The 16,229-nt window shown below is 46.5% G+C and overlaps 1 protein-coding gene across 1 annotated transcript in view; it reads left to right on the top strand.

Annotated features, from left to right (window-relative positions):
* The window catches only part of FRAS1 (Fraser extracellular matrix complex subunit 1), a 405,465-nt gene that overhangs the window by 245,130 nt on the left and 144,106 nt on the right, over positions 1-16,229 (top strand). The window contains exons 21-27 of the mRNA XM_044225418.1: positions 30-182; positions 409-555; positions 6,173-6,319; positions 9,313-9,453; positions 10,375-10,515; positions 11,932-12,066; positions 14,678-14,948. Coding sequence (XP_044081353.1) covers positions 30-182; positions 409-555; positions 6,173-6,319; positions 9,313-9,453; positions 10,375-10,515; positions 11,932-12,066; positions 14,678-14,948 — 1,135 coding nt within the window. The remainder of the gene's footprint in view (positions 1-29; positions 183-408; positions 556-6,172; positions 6,320-9,312; positions 9,454-10,374; positions 10,516-11,931; positions 12,067-14,677; positions 14,949-16,229) is intronic.

The raw sequence follows: 16,229 nt of genomic DNA, 5'->3' as shown, positions 1-16,229 counted from the left end.
CTTCTGTGTGTTCCCTCCGCCCTCTCCAGACTGCCACCCCCTGTGTCGGCGCTGCACCGCGGACCTCCACCACACAGGCAGCATCTGCCTGAGCTGCCAGAATGCCCGGTACCTGCTGCTGGGGGACCGCTGCGTCCCTGATTGCCCCCCTGGATACTTCGCGGAGAGAGGAGCTTGCAAAAGTGAGTAAATGCCCAACACAGGAGCAGGCGGTGCCCCATGAATTTTCTTGGGGGCAGTAGCGGGAGAGGATTGGTTCTTCCCTAGAGAGAGAGGAGGCGGGAAGCACGCTTCGGGGCGGTACACCCTGAGCTAACCTCTCAGCTGGGGCTTTTATTGATGCCTCCCAGGCTGCTTTGGAGAGCAGCTTGGCAACCTCGGTTCTCTTGGTGTTTCTTTTCCCTGCAGAATGTCACTCCTCCTGCAGAACCTGCCAGGGCTCAGGACCCTTCTCGTGCACCTCGTGCGATGCCGACCTCGTTCTGTCCCACCTTGGCACCTGCAGCACGGCCTGCTACCCCGGGCACTATCTCGATGACGGCCGTGCTTGTCAGCGTAGGTTTTTAAAAATGAACTTTCTCTCCTTACCTGATCTTCTGGTGTCGTTGAAGGAAATATGAAGTTCTTGCTTCTGTATTTTCACCTGATAGCCTTTATTTTTATAAAAGGAAGTTAAGCTACAAAGGCATATGGATGCCCTGAGCAGACATCGGTCTAACCAGGAAGTGCTGGGCTCGGGGATCTCCTCTGCAAGTACAGGCTGTGTGACCTTAGGCCAGTCATTTAGTGCCTCTGTTCTCTGGTTATCTCATTTTAAAGATTTTATTTATTTATTTGAGAGAGAGAGAGTGTGAGAGAGAGCATGGTTATCTCATTTTAAAAATAAAATGTTGGCTTACTTTATCCTCAGCAACTCAAGTCCAAGATCCCGAGCCGAGTGGAGCTCATTCTAGCCCACCATCGTGGACCTAAGCACTTGTCTGGGTATAATTTGTTTTCTGTTTGTATTTGTTGAATATTGACAATGTGCAAGGCTTGACATGCTACAGAGCATTCGGTTTCTGCTCAAACAGTCATTATTTTGTCTTGCATGAGAGTTACTTGTATAGATGTCTTATTTCAAAAATAAGTCAAAATATGATGAATTACCTACATCGGGCGCAAACGAAGAGCTAGGATAAATTACGTAAAGGGCAAATCTGAGTAGAAAAGAAATTAGGAAATCCTTCACAGACGAAGGAACATTTTTTGAGATACGCCGAGGTGGCTTACTTTATTTCAATCACTGAAGTGTCATTTGCAAAAAAAATTTTTTGTTATACTTTTTTTCTTTTGAAAAGGACAGCTAACAAATGCAGTGCTGGTATTTCAATTTTATGTCCTAGGAAGTACCGTATTGTAGGGATTATAGACTAGTGGTTAGGAACGTGGGCTCTGGACTTGTTCAAATCCTCCTTGCCACTTAGTAGTTTTTTGTGACCTGGGAGCAAGTGAATTAACTGCCAGGCCTTCATTTCTTTGCTGTCACAGGGGGATTATAATGGTACCTACATGGAATGTTCTCACACTTAGCATGTGTCCTAGCAGGCTGCCAGTGCAGAGTAGGTATTTGTGTCCTCATCGTCACCCAGAATGAGAGGCAAACCAAGCAGTTTAAGATAGTTACATTTGACAGATAGAAAGAGAGGCATTGCTGTTCACTGAGGTGTTTGCCAAGATCTGCATTCGAAATGAATTTATGCGGACCTCATCATCTTGTATCACCCCTTGAGAGACCAGAGATTTTAAAAAAAACCTTTTTGGACCCATGAAAAATGTCTTTGCTTTTATAGCAAAAACTTTGCTTTGTATATATCAACTGTCTACCGGTATCTGCGGATTCTCTGACACAAGAGACATGAATGAAATACTTGCATGTTCCATTCCAGAGCGAGAGAGGGTTGGTGGAGAAATAGGGTCTTAGATTTATGGGGCTCCTGATAGCAGTGGAATCACAGAAATAAAAGTTCAAAAGAAAAAATGGAATCTTTCATATGGCGTATCGATGACAAAAAAAATTGCAATGAAATATTTCTTTCTGAGAAGCCTTTGCCTTTGTGCAAGATGATCTCCACACAAATACGTTCATTATGCTACATGTAAATAGGGTTTCATAGACTATGCAGTGAAATTAAGAATCTCCTAGCTTTAGTCCTTAGCTGAAGCCTAAGTTTCGTTCTTTCGAAGATTGAATAAAGCATGCCCTTAAGTTGGATATTTGAGTTTCTAGTATGTAAAGAAAACCAACAATGTTCGTTTCTAATGCTTATTATTATAGACAATTACAGGCCTCACAATTTTAGAAATGGTGCAGTAAAGGGCTTTAAAGGAAATACTACCAGTATAAGGGAAGGCATTAATAATCATATTATAGAGGAAAGTAAGAGCCAGAGAAATGTCTGGAGTCTGGTTCCAGAAACGTTTAGAAGTTACATGCTGAGCTCTAAAATTCAAGGATAATCAGTTGAGGCAGGCACGTTAAAAAAGAGACAATAAATGAGGTTTCCAGTACCTGGAACCATGGTGCTTTAGAGGTGAGGAGGAGAACTCCAGGGTGGCCAGGGACGACCGCATACCCGATTCTTTCTCACTGCCCCTCCCAGACTTCTACTGATGCGGGAGAAAGCCGGGCCCATTGCAGGGGCTGGTAGCTGTTTAGCTGTCTGATGGTCTTTCTCGTGGGCCCTGGAACTCCCCTCCGGAGCAGGGCAGAGTGAGTCTCCTTCCTCATTCCTCGGGTTGCCTTCCAAAGTTTGCAGTTAACTGTCCCCTCGTGCTTTGCTGCTCCAGGCGGAACCGGAGCCAACGGAGCATCGGGGCAGAAATGATCCTGTCCCCGAGCTGCGGTAGACAGCAGGCCTGTTTCCGAGGGAAGGTGGACTCCTAAGCGGTCAGGTCCCTTCCCCCTTCATGAATGATGGTTCAGTACAGCTCTGCTTCCCTTCCTGGCTTCTGGTCCACTTTCCACCCTCGTCACTGTCCTCTTGGTACTTTCTGGGGTCTGGGACCTGGGAGAACAGTACTGGGGCTCCAGATGTGGTCACAGGACTGGGACTCCAGATGTGGTCACGGTACCGGGGCTCCAGATGTGGTCACGGTACCGGGACTCCAGATGTGGTCACGGCAACGTGACAATACCGTGTGAGGTCTGACTGTTCCCAGGCGGAGGAAATGCTCCTAACCCACGTGCCTTCGGAGTCGGAAGCTGAGAACCCAAGGGGCTCTGGTATGAGCAGAACTGCTCTAGGACGGAGCTATTTGTAGGTTGTCTTGGTAAGCGAGGAGGGGCTTGATGAATGAGGAAGGAGGGTTCAGGTAGACGTGGCGGGGGCTCCCTGCTCCTCGGGGGGACACTGCTCCCACTTCTCAATCTCCACGGAGTCTTCTGACCTTGCACAGTGCTCGGCATGAACCCATTTGTTTTCGAAGCCAGTAGAGGGGCTGAGTCACACTTTGAGTTGCCGACGGCGAGTGAGAGACTGCGTGGACGGATTCAAGAGTAAGAAGGTGCACAGGTGCCTGAGGAAGTAAACTCAAGACGCTCTCAGCTCTCCCGATGGGGCATCGTCCTGTCACTCTAAGCTGAGGGCTTGGCCTTGGGGCTTCGTGTCGTAGCTTTTGTCAAGCAGGGGCCTCTGCTGACATTTAGGTCATATGAAGGCTCTTCACTTGAACGTTGTATCCGTTTCCTTAGTAACCAAATCGCGCCTCTAATAAGCTTTTAATCAACTAAAATTCTTAGATCATTTTTTATAGGAACTACTGTCTGAACAGGTCTCCCATATCCTTTATTTGTGCAACTGGTTATAGAAAAAAAATGCAGGACTTACGCTTTCACTTATTTCTTTGGATTATTTTTTGTTTATTGCTTCAATTAGTTAAAATTGAGTTTGCGTTGTTCTTTCAGATGGTGAAATTAGACTGTGTGTCTCTTATTAGGTGTATGTGGCATATTTAAGTATCATTAGCTTGGTTTCTTTGTTGTAATTGAAGCTATTAATAAAAATGTTGAGGGTGCCTGGATGGCGCAGTTGGTTGGGCGACTGCCTTCGGCTCAGGTCACGATCCTGGAGTCCCGGGATCGAGTCCCACATCAGGCTCCCAGCTCCACAGAGAGTCTGCTTCTGCCTCTGACCTCTCCCTCTCTTGCTCTCTCTCACTCTCTCTCTCTCTCAAATAAATAAAATCTTTTAAAAAATGTTGATCAAGTAATAAGTGAAGACTTCATGATAGTATTCTACTCAGGGCATTTCTTTTACTAATTACAAAGGTTTACTGATAGCTTTGAGGATGCATTTACTGACGTCTGCAAGGACGCATTTCAACCGTTTTCACATCCACCTGTAACTCCAAGACCCCACTTCATTTTTCTATTCCCGGGTTTATCTTTGAGATTTTTGTCACACCCTCTGCCAAAAGTAAGATACACCATGTGTAAAAATTCTAGCCAAAAAAGGATGGAAGTTTCATTTCATGTAGGTTTCCAAAAATTAAAGATTCTTTTCCAATTATTCTCAAACCATCTGTTTGAAAATCCAGTCTAGAGTTTTTCTAGGATCTTTAATTACCAATCTACATATTCTAATGAATATTTTATATCAATGACATTTCTTGTAGGTGAAACAAGAGCACTTCCTTTTTATTCTCACCAGGAGGTAATTTTCCCGCACTGTGCCACACATGTTGAAACCCTCTAGATCGAAAACTCTAAAAATCTAGCTCATTCTCTGGATTTTTCCTCTGATACGTACTTGGAGAAAATTTCAGAATGAGGCAGAGATGCTAGTGCTTGAATATATATATAATTAAAATGTCTGGCTTATTCCGTTTATGTGCAGGTGTTCATTGAACACCCATCACATGAAAGAGAACTAGTCAGGCTCTGAATACTATTGAACTTGGTCTTTGCTTTCATGAAGCTTACAGCTGTAAGGATACAGAAGTTAAATAATCATTGTAATGAACATCATTAGGTATGGCGTGAATGCAATGTCTGGAGTGCCATAGAGCAGTGACGGGGAGACTTACCCTAGAATGGAGAGTCGGCGGAGACCTTCTTAAAGAAGTCACTGAAGAATGAGTAAGAGTGAAAGATGAGAAACTTGGAGATTATGTTGAGAGGATTCAAGTGTGTCTTAAGATTTCTGGTTGGAAAGAATGGAGGGAATGATGGAGGAGTGATATTTGCAGAAATGGTGGCTGGCAGTTTTCCAGGGTTGAAGGAAGATATGAGTTTCTAGATGGAAACATCTCTGAAACTTGAGCAGTACAAATTTAAAAAATCATTCTTGTGGATAGATGGAAAATAGAATGCAAGGGGGTCAGACTTGGTAAGGGGAAGCCAATTAGGAGGCTATGACAGTAGTCCAGTAGGAGATGATGAGGGCTTGGATGTGTTGGCACGTGTGGATATGGACAGAAGCAAAAGAATTCTGAGAATTACGTAGGAGAACTTGAGTCAGTAGGATCCAATGAGTGATTGGATTAGGAATGAGAAAAAAGGGGCTTATCAGGATAGCCTCCCAGCACGGACAGCTGAGGAGATGGAGAAATGCTAGTTGTTCAGTCAGGGAGGATGGAGACATGACCGGATTTGGGGATCATCCGTGAATGCCTGAATTAAGTAGCTGCTGAGAATTACAACTGAGCCAATCCATAAGCTAGTCCTCCTTGAAGTCCTCTCTGGTGTGAAATGTGGGCTTTCCTGAGCTTCACAACAAAATTGATGCCTCGCTTTAATCTTGGCATGGCTCAAAATCCTGAATCCACATCAGGAACAGCTGGGCGCTTGAATCCTTGAGAAGTAAGTTTCAAATACATGTCCGGACTGTTGTTCCAGAGTTCTTGGTGTGAGTATAAATTCTGTTCTGAATCACAGGGCAACCTGGATGTGGGATTTCCATTCTTGGGTCTATAATTTATCTTCTCTGGAAAGTCAAATGATCCTTTCTCCTATTTTAGAAAATTAGGGAAACATTTTCTGTTTCTGCTGATCACAGGGGAGGCTTCCGAGCCATAATTAAAGCACAGGTTGGAGAGGGCTTTGCTCCTTTGCAGCATCTGTCTCTGTTTCATTCGAGCTTCAGTATTTGCAATTGTAATTACCTGGTCATTTTCTTTCCTATCTGCTCAGCATGCGGTGAGCACTGTGGAAGCTGTGATTCCCAGGCCGGCTGTACCTCCTGCCGAGACCCAAACAAGGTCCTGCTCTTTGGGGAATGTCGGTATGAGAGCTGTGCCCCACAGTACTATCTGGACTTCTCCACCAGGATATGCAGAGGTAAAGCCCTTGCAGAACTGTGCAGAGGTAAAGCCCTGGGCGACCTCCCTTTACTGTAGGTGTCTCATCCCCGAAGTTGGGAAAACACCATCATATGTTTAGACTTTCCGTGATGATAGCAAGATGCCATCATGTTTTATGAATGCCTGCATGTCATTTCTTTCTTCTTTTGTATGTAACTTATTTCTTAAGGAAACATTTGTGAGCACCTACTATGTGCCAGATACTGTGCAAGGTTTTAGTAACTAGATCAGAGGTGGCCACCCAGATGTATTTGGTCCAAGACATGTGGGTTCTTTTGGGCCCACCTAATGTTCTAGTGTTTTGTTTTTTAAAGATGTTATTTATTTACTTGAGAGAGAGAGAAAGAGAGAAAAGGCGCACAACTGGGGAGAGGGGCAGAGGCAGAGGGAGAAGCAGACTCCCTGCTGAGCAGAGAGCCCGATGCGGGACTTGATCCCAGGACCCTGAGATCATGACCTGAGCTGAAGGCTGATGCTTAACCCATTGGGCCACCCAGGTGCCAGAATGTTCTAGTGTTATAAAATCTTTAACTAATGCATTTTAAAATGTAGAAGACTTCACATACAAAACTGGAGGTTTTCTGTTTCTTTTGAAAAAATTAGAAGATCTGACAATACCGGACTCACATCTCCACAATGCAACAGTCGGTTGGAGATGAGTAGCCGTTGCCCCTTTGCGTCTTCAGATCACTACCCACCCACCACTGCCCCTTCTACCACACCAGGCCTGTTTCAGAGATTTACACCCCTACCTGGGACCTAGAGGCACTTACATTTACAGCTCTAGGTCACTAGAGTCTAAGCTCAATGAAGGCAGGCTTTGAGGTGCTTGGATGGCTGAGTTAAGCATGTGAGTTCGGCTCACATCATGATCCCAGGGTCCTGGGACTGAGCCCTGCATCAGTCTCCCTGCTTTTGCCCCTCCCCCACAACTTGTGCCCCCCTCAAATGAATAAATAAAATCTTAAAAAAAAAAAGAAAGACAGGAGCTGTATCTGATTTGTTCATCTCTGTTTAACAGATTGAAAGGAGTAAAGACAGTCCCAGTGCTCAAGGAGTTTATAAGGAAGCAATGTCAGAAACCTAGTACCTTGTTCTCTAGTGGTTGGAATTCTGGGGGCTACAGTCTTTAGGTGGCAGTGCTCGCAAGGAGAAGAACAGAGTTAACGGCCAGATTTTCCTGCTTCTGTTCCATTTTCCTCCTCCATCTCTCCATTTCACTTGTCTCCCACCTCCCCCATTCTGCCCAAGAACCTGGGGCTCAGATATGGGGCCAGACATCTGTCAAGTAAGCTTGGGATGCTTTAAGGCTTTGCAAAATTGCACACTCTCCCTCCCAAGAAATACTACTGTTGTCAACCTAGGTGGTCTCTGTGCTCAAGACCACAGAAGCTCTCCTATTTTTCCCCTGCTACACAGCGGTTGTCAGTTTGCGGTGAAAAACAAGATGATCGCAAATCCTCTGCGTTGTAAGTGATTTCATAACTACGCTGGCAGTTTTCAAGGCTCGGCGGCAGTCAGGCTCCCTCAGGACTGATTCAGCCAAATAAATGAGCGAGATTAACTTTATAAATCTCCGTGGAAGCACGTGTACCGTCTTGCACATTTACCTGTTTCTTTGGGACTTAGAAATATTGCATCAAACAAGAGAAAGGTGACTAAGGAGACGTTTCCTCCGTGCTCAGCTGGGGTGGATGGTGGAGTGTGGAGGAACTAAATGCAGAATGTTCTGTGAAGAAAAAGTTTGGCAGCGAAACATTTATTAAGCTGTTACTGTGTGCCAGGTGCTGTGGTAACTTCTTTACATTCATTGCTCCCTTTAATCAAAACAAGAGCCTTATGGGATAGGTACTCTTCTTATTTCTGCCTTCAGGTGAGGAAACTGAGGCTCCAATAAGTTTAGGAAGGTGCGTAAGACCTGTAGATAAACGGTGGCTAAGCCATAGCTCCAACAGAGAGTTGGCTGTCTTCAAAACCCAAGTACTTACACGTTGTCCCACCTTCCATGCATGAGGACTTAGTTCACCAGCTGGAATGTCGGCTCTCAAACATGAGTGTTCTGGCTGCAGGACTTGCCAGGGCCTTTAACAGCCACAGCCACAGTCACAACAACCATAAATAATCACAAGAACAGAAACAACAGCAGCTGCCCCAACATGTTTCCTTGTGCCCCAGTCCTTGAGACGATGTCAGTAGTTCTGACATTGAGCCAGAAAACCTGTGTTTCTGACAATCCTTCTGGATTATACAGGTACACATGCAGGGTTGGAGCCCACAAGCACATAAGCCCCTTGAAGCCGGGGATGAGCCACTTCCCACCCTACGCATTCCTCAGGTGCTGACTGAGCAGGTCACGTGGAAGCGAGTCGAATCTACTGCTGTCAGGAGGTCTCCTGTTATTTCTGGAAGCCTTTTCTTTCCAGACAGTTCCTGGATCCCGCATTTAATCCTAACGTCATTGGTGCTCTCTGCGGGGTGGGCCCTGATTCGTGAAAGGTTAAGAGTCAAGCAGCCGGGTTGGTGGCGCGTCAGACACATTCCTGGCTGAGTCTCTGACATCCCTTTACCTGCGGAGCGTTCCAAGGAGGTGCAGGTGAGGGTTGTGGAGGCGAATTGGCCCCTCCCTATAGCAGAGCAGGCTTTTGCCTGCGGGCGCTGTGGCCCAGGACTCGAGATTAAGTTGGCCCTGCTCCTCGGCGGCCCTGCTCCTCGGCGGCCCCGCGGACAGGCAGGCTCTGCACAAGCCTGGAGTGACCCTTGTACGTGCCCGTGTCCAGCATAATTAGGAAACACTACACCGCAGAGAGGCGTTCGGGCTCCTACAAGCAGAAACCCCGTTCTGGCCCGCTCCTCGGACATCTCTCCTGTCGTCCCGCCTCGCCCCTTGCTGCTGTGACGCGTCCTCGTAAATCAGTCGCGGGGACGGAGGGTGGACGGGGGAGGTGACCTAACGTGGGCTTCCTTTCCTAGAATGCGACTGGAGGTGCAGCGCGTGCAGCGGGCCGCTGCGGACAGACTGCCTGCGGTGCGTGGACGGCTACGTCCTGCAGGACGGGGTCTGCGCGGAGCAGTGCTCGCCGTCCTTCTACAGGGACGTGGGCCTCTGCAAGAGTAAGTGTCCGCAGCGCTCACCCCGTCCGCGTCCGGCCTGCAGCCTCCTCTGAGTTTTACTGTTCTGACCAGGAGTCCGTGGCGAGTTTCCTTTCCAGCTTTTTATCTAATTTCTTGTTTCATGCCTGAGAGCTTTTCTTTGTCGTAGGCAGAATGTCCCCTCTTTCCTTCTCCCATTCCCAAATGGGACAGTTGCTAAACTCTGAGATCAGGATGGGAATCCCGGGGGTATAAGGCCACATCAACAGGTATGGTTTGATGATGACTTTGGACTTCCCAGAGCATTGAATAATCCTGTCCTCTAGAAGGGAAACGCGTAGACGCTGCTCATTTGAGCATCGGGAAGGACCGTCTGATTCCCCCAACTGTCCCCTGGAGCCCTGCATGTACGAATGTCTCTCCACCGCCTGTCCCTGAATGCCACCCCCTTCAGCCTTGGTTGAACACCACAGACTCTTCTGACCCTGAAATGCCCCCCAAACGCACAGATGGCACTCCGAGGAGCCTTCTTGGGAGACTCTGATAACTGGGTGAGTCAGGAAAGATGCCACTTCAGCAAGGCAAGAGAACCACTGACTAGTTCCTAGTAACGATAATGGCTAATACCTGTAGTTTCGAGGTGTGCCTCCTGTTTTCCATTATTTACTTTAATCTCTGCCCAGCATGCTGAGTGAGACACCGTCCACTCCCATTTTATAGGACAGAGCATTGAGGCTCAGAGAAGTCAGTCTCTGATCCTAAATCACCGTCCTGGTAAGTAGAGCAGCGCCACTCAGAGCCTGGTTCCGAGTCCTCGTCTTCTGCCCGGCCCCGCACACCAGGTCATATCGCTGTTCTGCACCTTCTGCTGCCTCCCCGTGAGGCCCAGGAGCCCCCTGGAAAGCCACACACAGTTCTGTTGATTTGACTTTTGTCTTTCAGGCTGCGGCAACCACTGTCTCCAGTGCCAAGGCCCCCATGAGTGTGCACGCTGTGAAGAGCCGCACCTCCTGTCGGAAGCCCAGTGTGTTCAGGAATGCGGCAAGGGGTACTTTGCAGATCACGCAAGTCGCCGGTGCACAGGTAACTTGGAACTGCGCTGAGTCCTCTGGAAAAAAGTGAGGGCCACAAGTATGTCAGGTGTGTCGATCACAGGTAACCAAAGAGAATCTGAGTCAGAGGCAGAATGGAAACCCAGAGAGGGCGGTCTCAGAAATGGAGGGCTTCCCATGCACATCTGCCAATTGCTGGTTAAATAGAACACAGACGTGCAGGCCAATAATTCTCTTGCACAAATCAGTACTGTCTCGAAGGGTCTTAATGGAAATAAGGCCAGTAGTTTATGAAATGTACGGCTTGTGCTGAACTAAGAGCACAAGAGCATCAAGAGCAGATCGCCTCTGCTGACGTGGCGCAGAATTTTCAGTGTGTGGACTAAACTATGAGTGACCCCGATATTGGCGCAATATCCTTGAGTAGGATTTCTGAGGACAATTTGTTGAGATACACTGAACCTTTATCATCGACGTTCAACCCAAAGCCTTAATCTGCTTGTCCATCGGGTTATCCATGAGAGTTTCTACAGTTTGTTCTCATCATTTCCACTAAAATTTGATACTCGATGCCCCACTTTGAAGAAAACCTGACATTTAATAATAAAGCCATGGCCCTGGCGTGGCGTTTTACATTTCACCGAATTCCTCCATCTGCACTATCTCATTTAGTATTCACACTGACTTGATGGTAAAATATGGCAGACATTAGGAATCCCATTTAATGAGTATTAACCAAGGCAACATAAAATCAGGTATTAAACCCACATTTTCTGATTCCAATTCTGAGCCCTTTATTCTATACTACCCGTGTACACTAAAATCTCAAGGAAACAGGAAAATTAGGCAGTGAACACTCGATTTGTAGAAGATTATTAAGTGGACCCAAAGAAAGACTCCTCGGGTCCCTTCAGGAGCCTGCTCTCCTCCTGCATTGAAATGGTGATGGCAGTTAGATGACGCAGCGGCGGCGGCGGCGTTGGTAGTGCAGCCGCGTCCTTCTGTATGCCAGGCGCTGTGCGGGTCTCTTCACATTACAACATCCTCCCGATGGGGATTGGCCTTAGGTGCTGTTCCTCTCCCCATCACGCCATGGGTGACTAGAGGAACTTGCCCGAAGTGGACAGCTGCTCAGTGGCGGAGGAGGAACGTACGCAGGAAGGGCCTGCGCTCTTAATCACTGCCCTCCACGTCCCTTACAAGTCGGTAGGGTTAACTTTTTATACAATGCGTTTATGGGCACCATTTTCACATCAGAGTGTGTTCAGCAAAAGTGCTCCCCTGTGTTCCCTCTCCTTCTGGGGGTCGGTCAGCTTCCTGTGGAATTCCAGAGGGAGCCGTGGGAATTCCCTGTTGCTGTGGTTGCTCATGCTGCCGCTCTTTATTTCTCTGTCACTGGCCACCTGTGCCTTGGCCATGCCTCAACACTGTGGCCTTCCTTTGACAGCCTGTCCTCGGGCATGCTTGAGGTGTAGCCGCCGGGACCGGTGTCAGCGGTGTGAGCAGGGCTTCTTTTTGAAGAACGGCCTTTGTGTTTCCAGCTGCATTCCTGGCTTCACCCACGCTAACGCAACATGTGCTGGTAAGTGCTCGTCAGACGGCCTCGCATGCAGACCTGCAATTTCTCCACACAGAGGCTCCGTGTGGAGATACAGTCAGCTCATGTGATATGACATGCAGGATTCTTGTTTGAGGAAAGCAAAGGAATAAGGGATTGTTTATAGAACATGGAGAGAAACTCAGCTTCTAAGATCTTCAGGGAAAAAAATCTATGCTTTAAAAGTAACAACTATCATATCAGAAATTTGGCATAAAACTTAGTTATGTTTCCAAGCTATAGCTATGTTGTAGAAAATTACCTATATACATATAGGTATAATTTATTTGCATGTATATAAACTTTTAGAGCTAATTATGCCATGGTGGCATCCTTTGTGAACATACTGGAGATATATTGCGAATAAATAATGACTAGTCTGAGGAGCCTGCCCCGTTAGGATCCTGTGTTTGAAGGGAGTGGGTTTCAAGCCACTTCCCCGTTACGAATAAGGTGACATGTTAAGGGGATAAACTAGTCTTGTCTAACACATTAATGGACACTTCACCTTAAATAACAAAAGAGAAGCAAATTTAAATTCAGTCATAATTTTGAACCCCAAAGTTTTATAGCTGAATGAAGCTGGGGAATTTTATTGTAGTTGAACATTCCTCAACTTCTGAGTGTCCTTCATCAGTAACTGATGTTAAAACAGAGGCCTGTTTTAACACCCGCAGTCAATCACATTTTCCATCTCTAGATTTCTGACCTCTAAAGATATTAAGACTTCCCATGGGAAAAAGACATCTTTGGCTCATTTTATTGGGATCCTTCTGGAAACCCCAAGTGCTTGAAAGTCAGCGTGCTCCTCTTGGGACGTCATACAAGTCAACTTGTGAAAATGAATTCCACTTTCATTAGAGTAATCTTACAGTGGAAGTCGTCCCCTTGAAACTTGGCATTCCCAAACTGTCCTGTCTGACCTACTTGTAGAAGGAAACTAACAGTTCAAGTCCAGGCGAAATACCTTGCAGGAGACAGGATGAATTTCTTGTCATGATCAGATAACTCATCCCTCAGATAGTTCCTATGAACAGAGAGGGTAAAATTTTAAAAGGAAGTGTGGACATGTCCCATGAATTCTGAGGCTAAGCCACTGATAATCATAGTTCATTACAGACTAACTGGTACTGTTTGAGCAAATAGTGTCAGACACTTGCTTTATTCCTTACTGTTCATGGGGCTGATGGTCAGATGTAATCAAAGTATCAGGTTAGAACTGTGGTTCTCAAACTTGGAAGTCCCATTAGGATTGCCTGAGGAGCTTGTGAAATCACTGAGGTGCCCACTTCAGAACACTGAAGCCGGAACACTGGTGGAGGTCCAGTATCCATACTGGTTATTGCTGAGATGTAAGTCGCATAGCACAGAATTCACCCTTTAAAGTACACAATTCGGTGTGGTCTTTATTATATTCACAAGGTTGTATAACTATCACCACTATCTAATTCCAGAACATTTTATTCTTCCTAAAAAGAAATCCAGTAACCATTAACAGTCTCTCTGTCTTGCTCCCTTGCTCCAGTCCCTGGCAACCTCTGACTGACTTTCTGGCTCTGTGGGTTTAATTATTCTAGACATTTCACATCAATCAATGGACTCATACAATGTGTGGCTTTTTTCACATGGCAAGAACATTTTCTACCTTGGAACATGTATCAGTAGATCATCTCCTTTCATGGTTGAATAATATTCCGTTGTATGGATATACCATATTTTGTTAGTCATTCACCAATTAATGGACATTTGGGTTGTTTCCACTTTGGGGCTCTTGGGTATATTGGTATGAACATTCACATAAGAGGTTTTATGTGGACGTATGTATTCAGTTCCCATGGGTATACGCTTGTGGGGAGAATTACTGGATCATAGGGTAGCTCTATGCTTAATTGTTTGAGGAACTGCCAGATGACACCATTTCATGTTCCCACCAGCGATGTATAGGATTTCTAAATCATCTACGTCCTCAGGAATACTTTTTATTGTCCTTCACAGGAGGTATGAAGCGGAATCACAATGAAGTGGTCTTGATTTGCATTTCCCTGATGACTAAGGACCTTTTCATGTACTTACTGGCCTTCTGGGTATCTTTTTTGAAAAAATGCCTATTCAAACATTTTGCCTATTTTTAAATTGGGCTCCTTGTCTTTTATTGCATTTTAAGAATTTTTTTACATGTATTTTGGATACAAGTCCCTTTTCGGATAAATAATTTGCAAATATTTTCTCCCGTTCTATGTATTGTCTTTTTCACTTTTGTTACTGGTGCCTTTGAAGTACTTTGGTCCAGTTGAGGTATTTTTTCTTTTGTCACTCATGCTTTTTGTGTCAGGCCGAAGAAGACATTGTCTAATTTAAGATCATGATGATTCTATCCTCTCTTTTATTCTAGAAGTTTATGTCTTAACATTGAGAATCTATGTTATTCTCATAAGCATTCAGGGTGAGAATCACTGGATTAGAAGGAGGCTTATGGTTGCAAAAGTCTAGAGCCTCATTTCTGAATGAACATTATAAATCTATTAATTAAAAAAAACAACCCAAAGCCGTATTAGTGAGTGTACCAAGTCTGATCTCTGGACCGTCTGTTTTCCAGGCAAAATGTCCCCTCCTACTCTTCACGTGAATGGTTCTCTCATCCTTCCCATCGGTTCGATGAAGCCCCTGGATCTTCCCCTTCTGAACGTCGGCGCGCGAGGGGGCCGGCTGGAAGACGTCCAGTTCCGTGTCGTGAGCGCGCCCACCAACGGTCAGCTCGTGCTGTCCAGGAACGGAAAAGAGGTCCAGCTCGGCAAGGCCGGCCATTTTAGCTGGAAGGATGTGAACGAGAACCAAGTGCGCTTTGTGCACAGCAGGGAAAAGCCCAGGTGACTCGGGGTTGTGTTGTTTTCCTCCTGCCTCCCTCCTGCCTCCCTCCTGCCTCCCTCCTGTGGGCGCCGTGCACCCCGCCCCCACCTCTCAGTAGCTGTCCCTGCTCCTCTGGGGCAGATGATGCTCCAGAACCGCCAGCGCTGTCAGCTGCCTGCCATCATTTCACCGTCACTGCTCCGAGAGTTTGCTTCTGTGAGAGCATTTTCATTTTATCACATGATTATGGGTAATTCTCTGATGTGACAGGAAAGTTCCTAGGACAGTGACCCAGTATTGGGGGCCCGGCAGAAACAAAACTGGTTCTCTCTGCAGACTGCCACAGCTGCTCCTTCAGCAGTAGGGGCTGTGCCGGCACTGAGCAGTGGCCGGAAGAGGGAGTTTTCAAAGTGCTCGATGGTTCCCAGAATTCCAGAGTGGGAGGAAGCTGAGAGTCACAACTTTTTATTATCTACTTTATGGGATTCATTGTGGTTAATTTTTAAGCCGGATCCAGTGTTTCTGCGATGCCTGGCACACTTCTGGCTGTCTCCCCCCCACCCCCGGCTGACATTGCTTCAGGAGTGCAATCGGATGCTAACACCCACCCAGGCAAATAGAGTCATATAACTAGCGCAGCAAATCTGCTAAACAGAAATAAGAGAATGCACCCCAAAGCTTAGCCTCGTGGATTATCCTTCGCCCAGCTCTGCTTCCTGAGTGAAGAGAATGCGTGGTAGACTGCATGTGTTACCAATGGAATGAAATGTTCACAGTGAATATTTTCCCACTGAGCCACCCAGGTGCCCCCACAGTGAATATTTTCTATTGTTACCACTGGAGGGCTTTTTTTTTTTTTTTTTTTTTTAAGGTTTGGGCTAGGAAATAGGTGGGAAGCAAAGCGATGGCACTTTCTCTGTTGCAGTTCAGAGCCAGAACCTCAAAAGACCATCTTAGAGGAATGAGAACAACTGGTACTTACTGAGCCCTAATAGGACACAGGCATCGCAGTAAACCGCTCATGTGAGCTCAGTATGTTTATGTTCCCAGACTACAGATGGGGAGACGGAGGCCTTGAGAGCATGAGCAAAGCCAGGTCTCTGACACCACAGCCCATGCCTGTGGCCACGATGATTTCTGCCTCCTGCATCATACTGGGAGTAATGGCCGTGCTTCCATCCTCCGGGGACAAAAGGTCCTCGCACGGAGGCACTGCCACAGATGACAGCGCTGGCTTCTTCCACCACAGAATCGCTCTTCAGATTGACGCTCCCACTCTGCGCTCCTTTTGCTTCAAGTGT

Source organism: Neovison vison, chromosome 11 (genome assembly GCF_020171115.1).
Source record: "Neovison vison isolate M4711 chromosome 11, ASM_NN_V1, whole genome shotgun sequence".
NCBI classification, from domain to species: domain Eukaryota; kingdom Metazoa; phylum Chordata; class Mammalia; order Carnivora; family Mustelidae; genus Neogale; species Neogale vison.
This window is presented reverse-complemented; position numbering and strand designations above follow the sequence as displayed.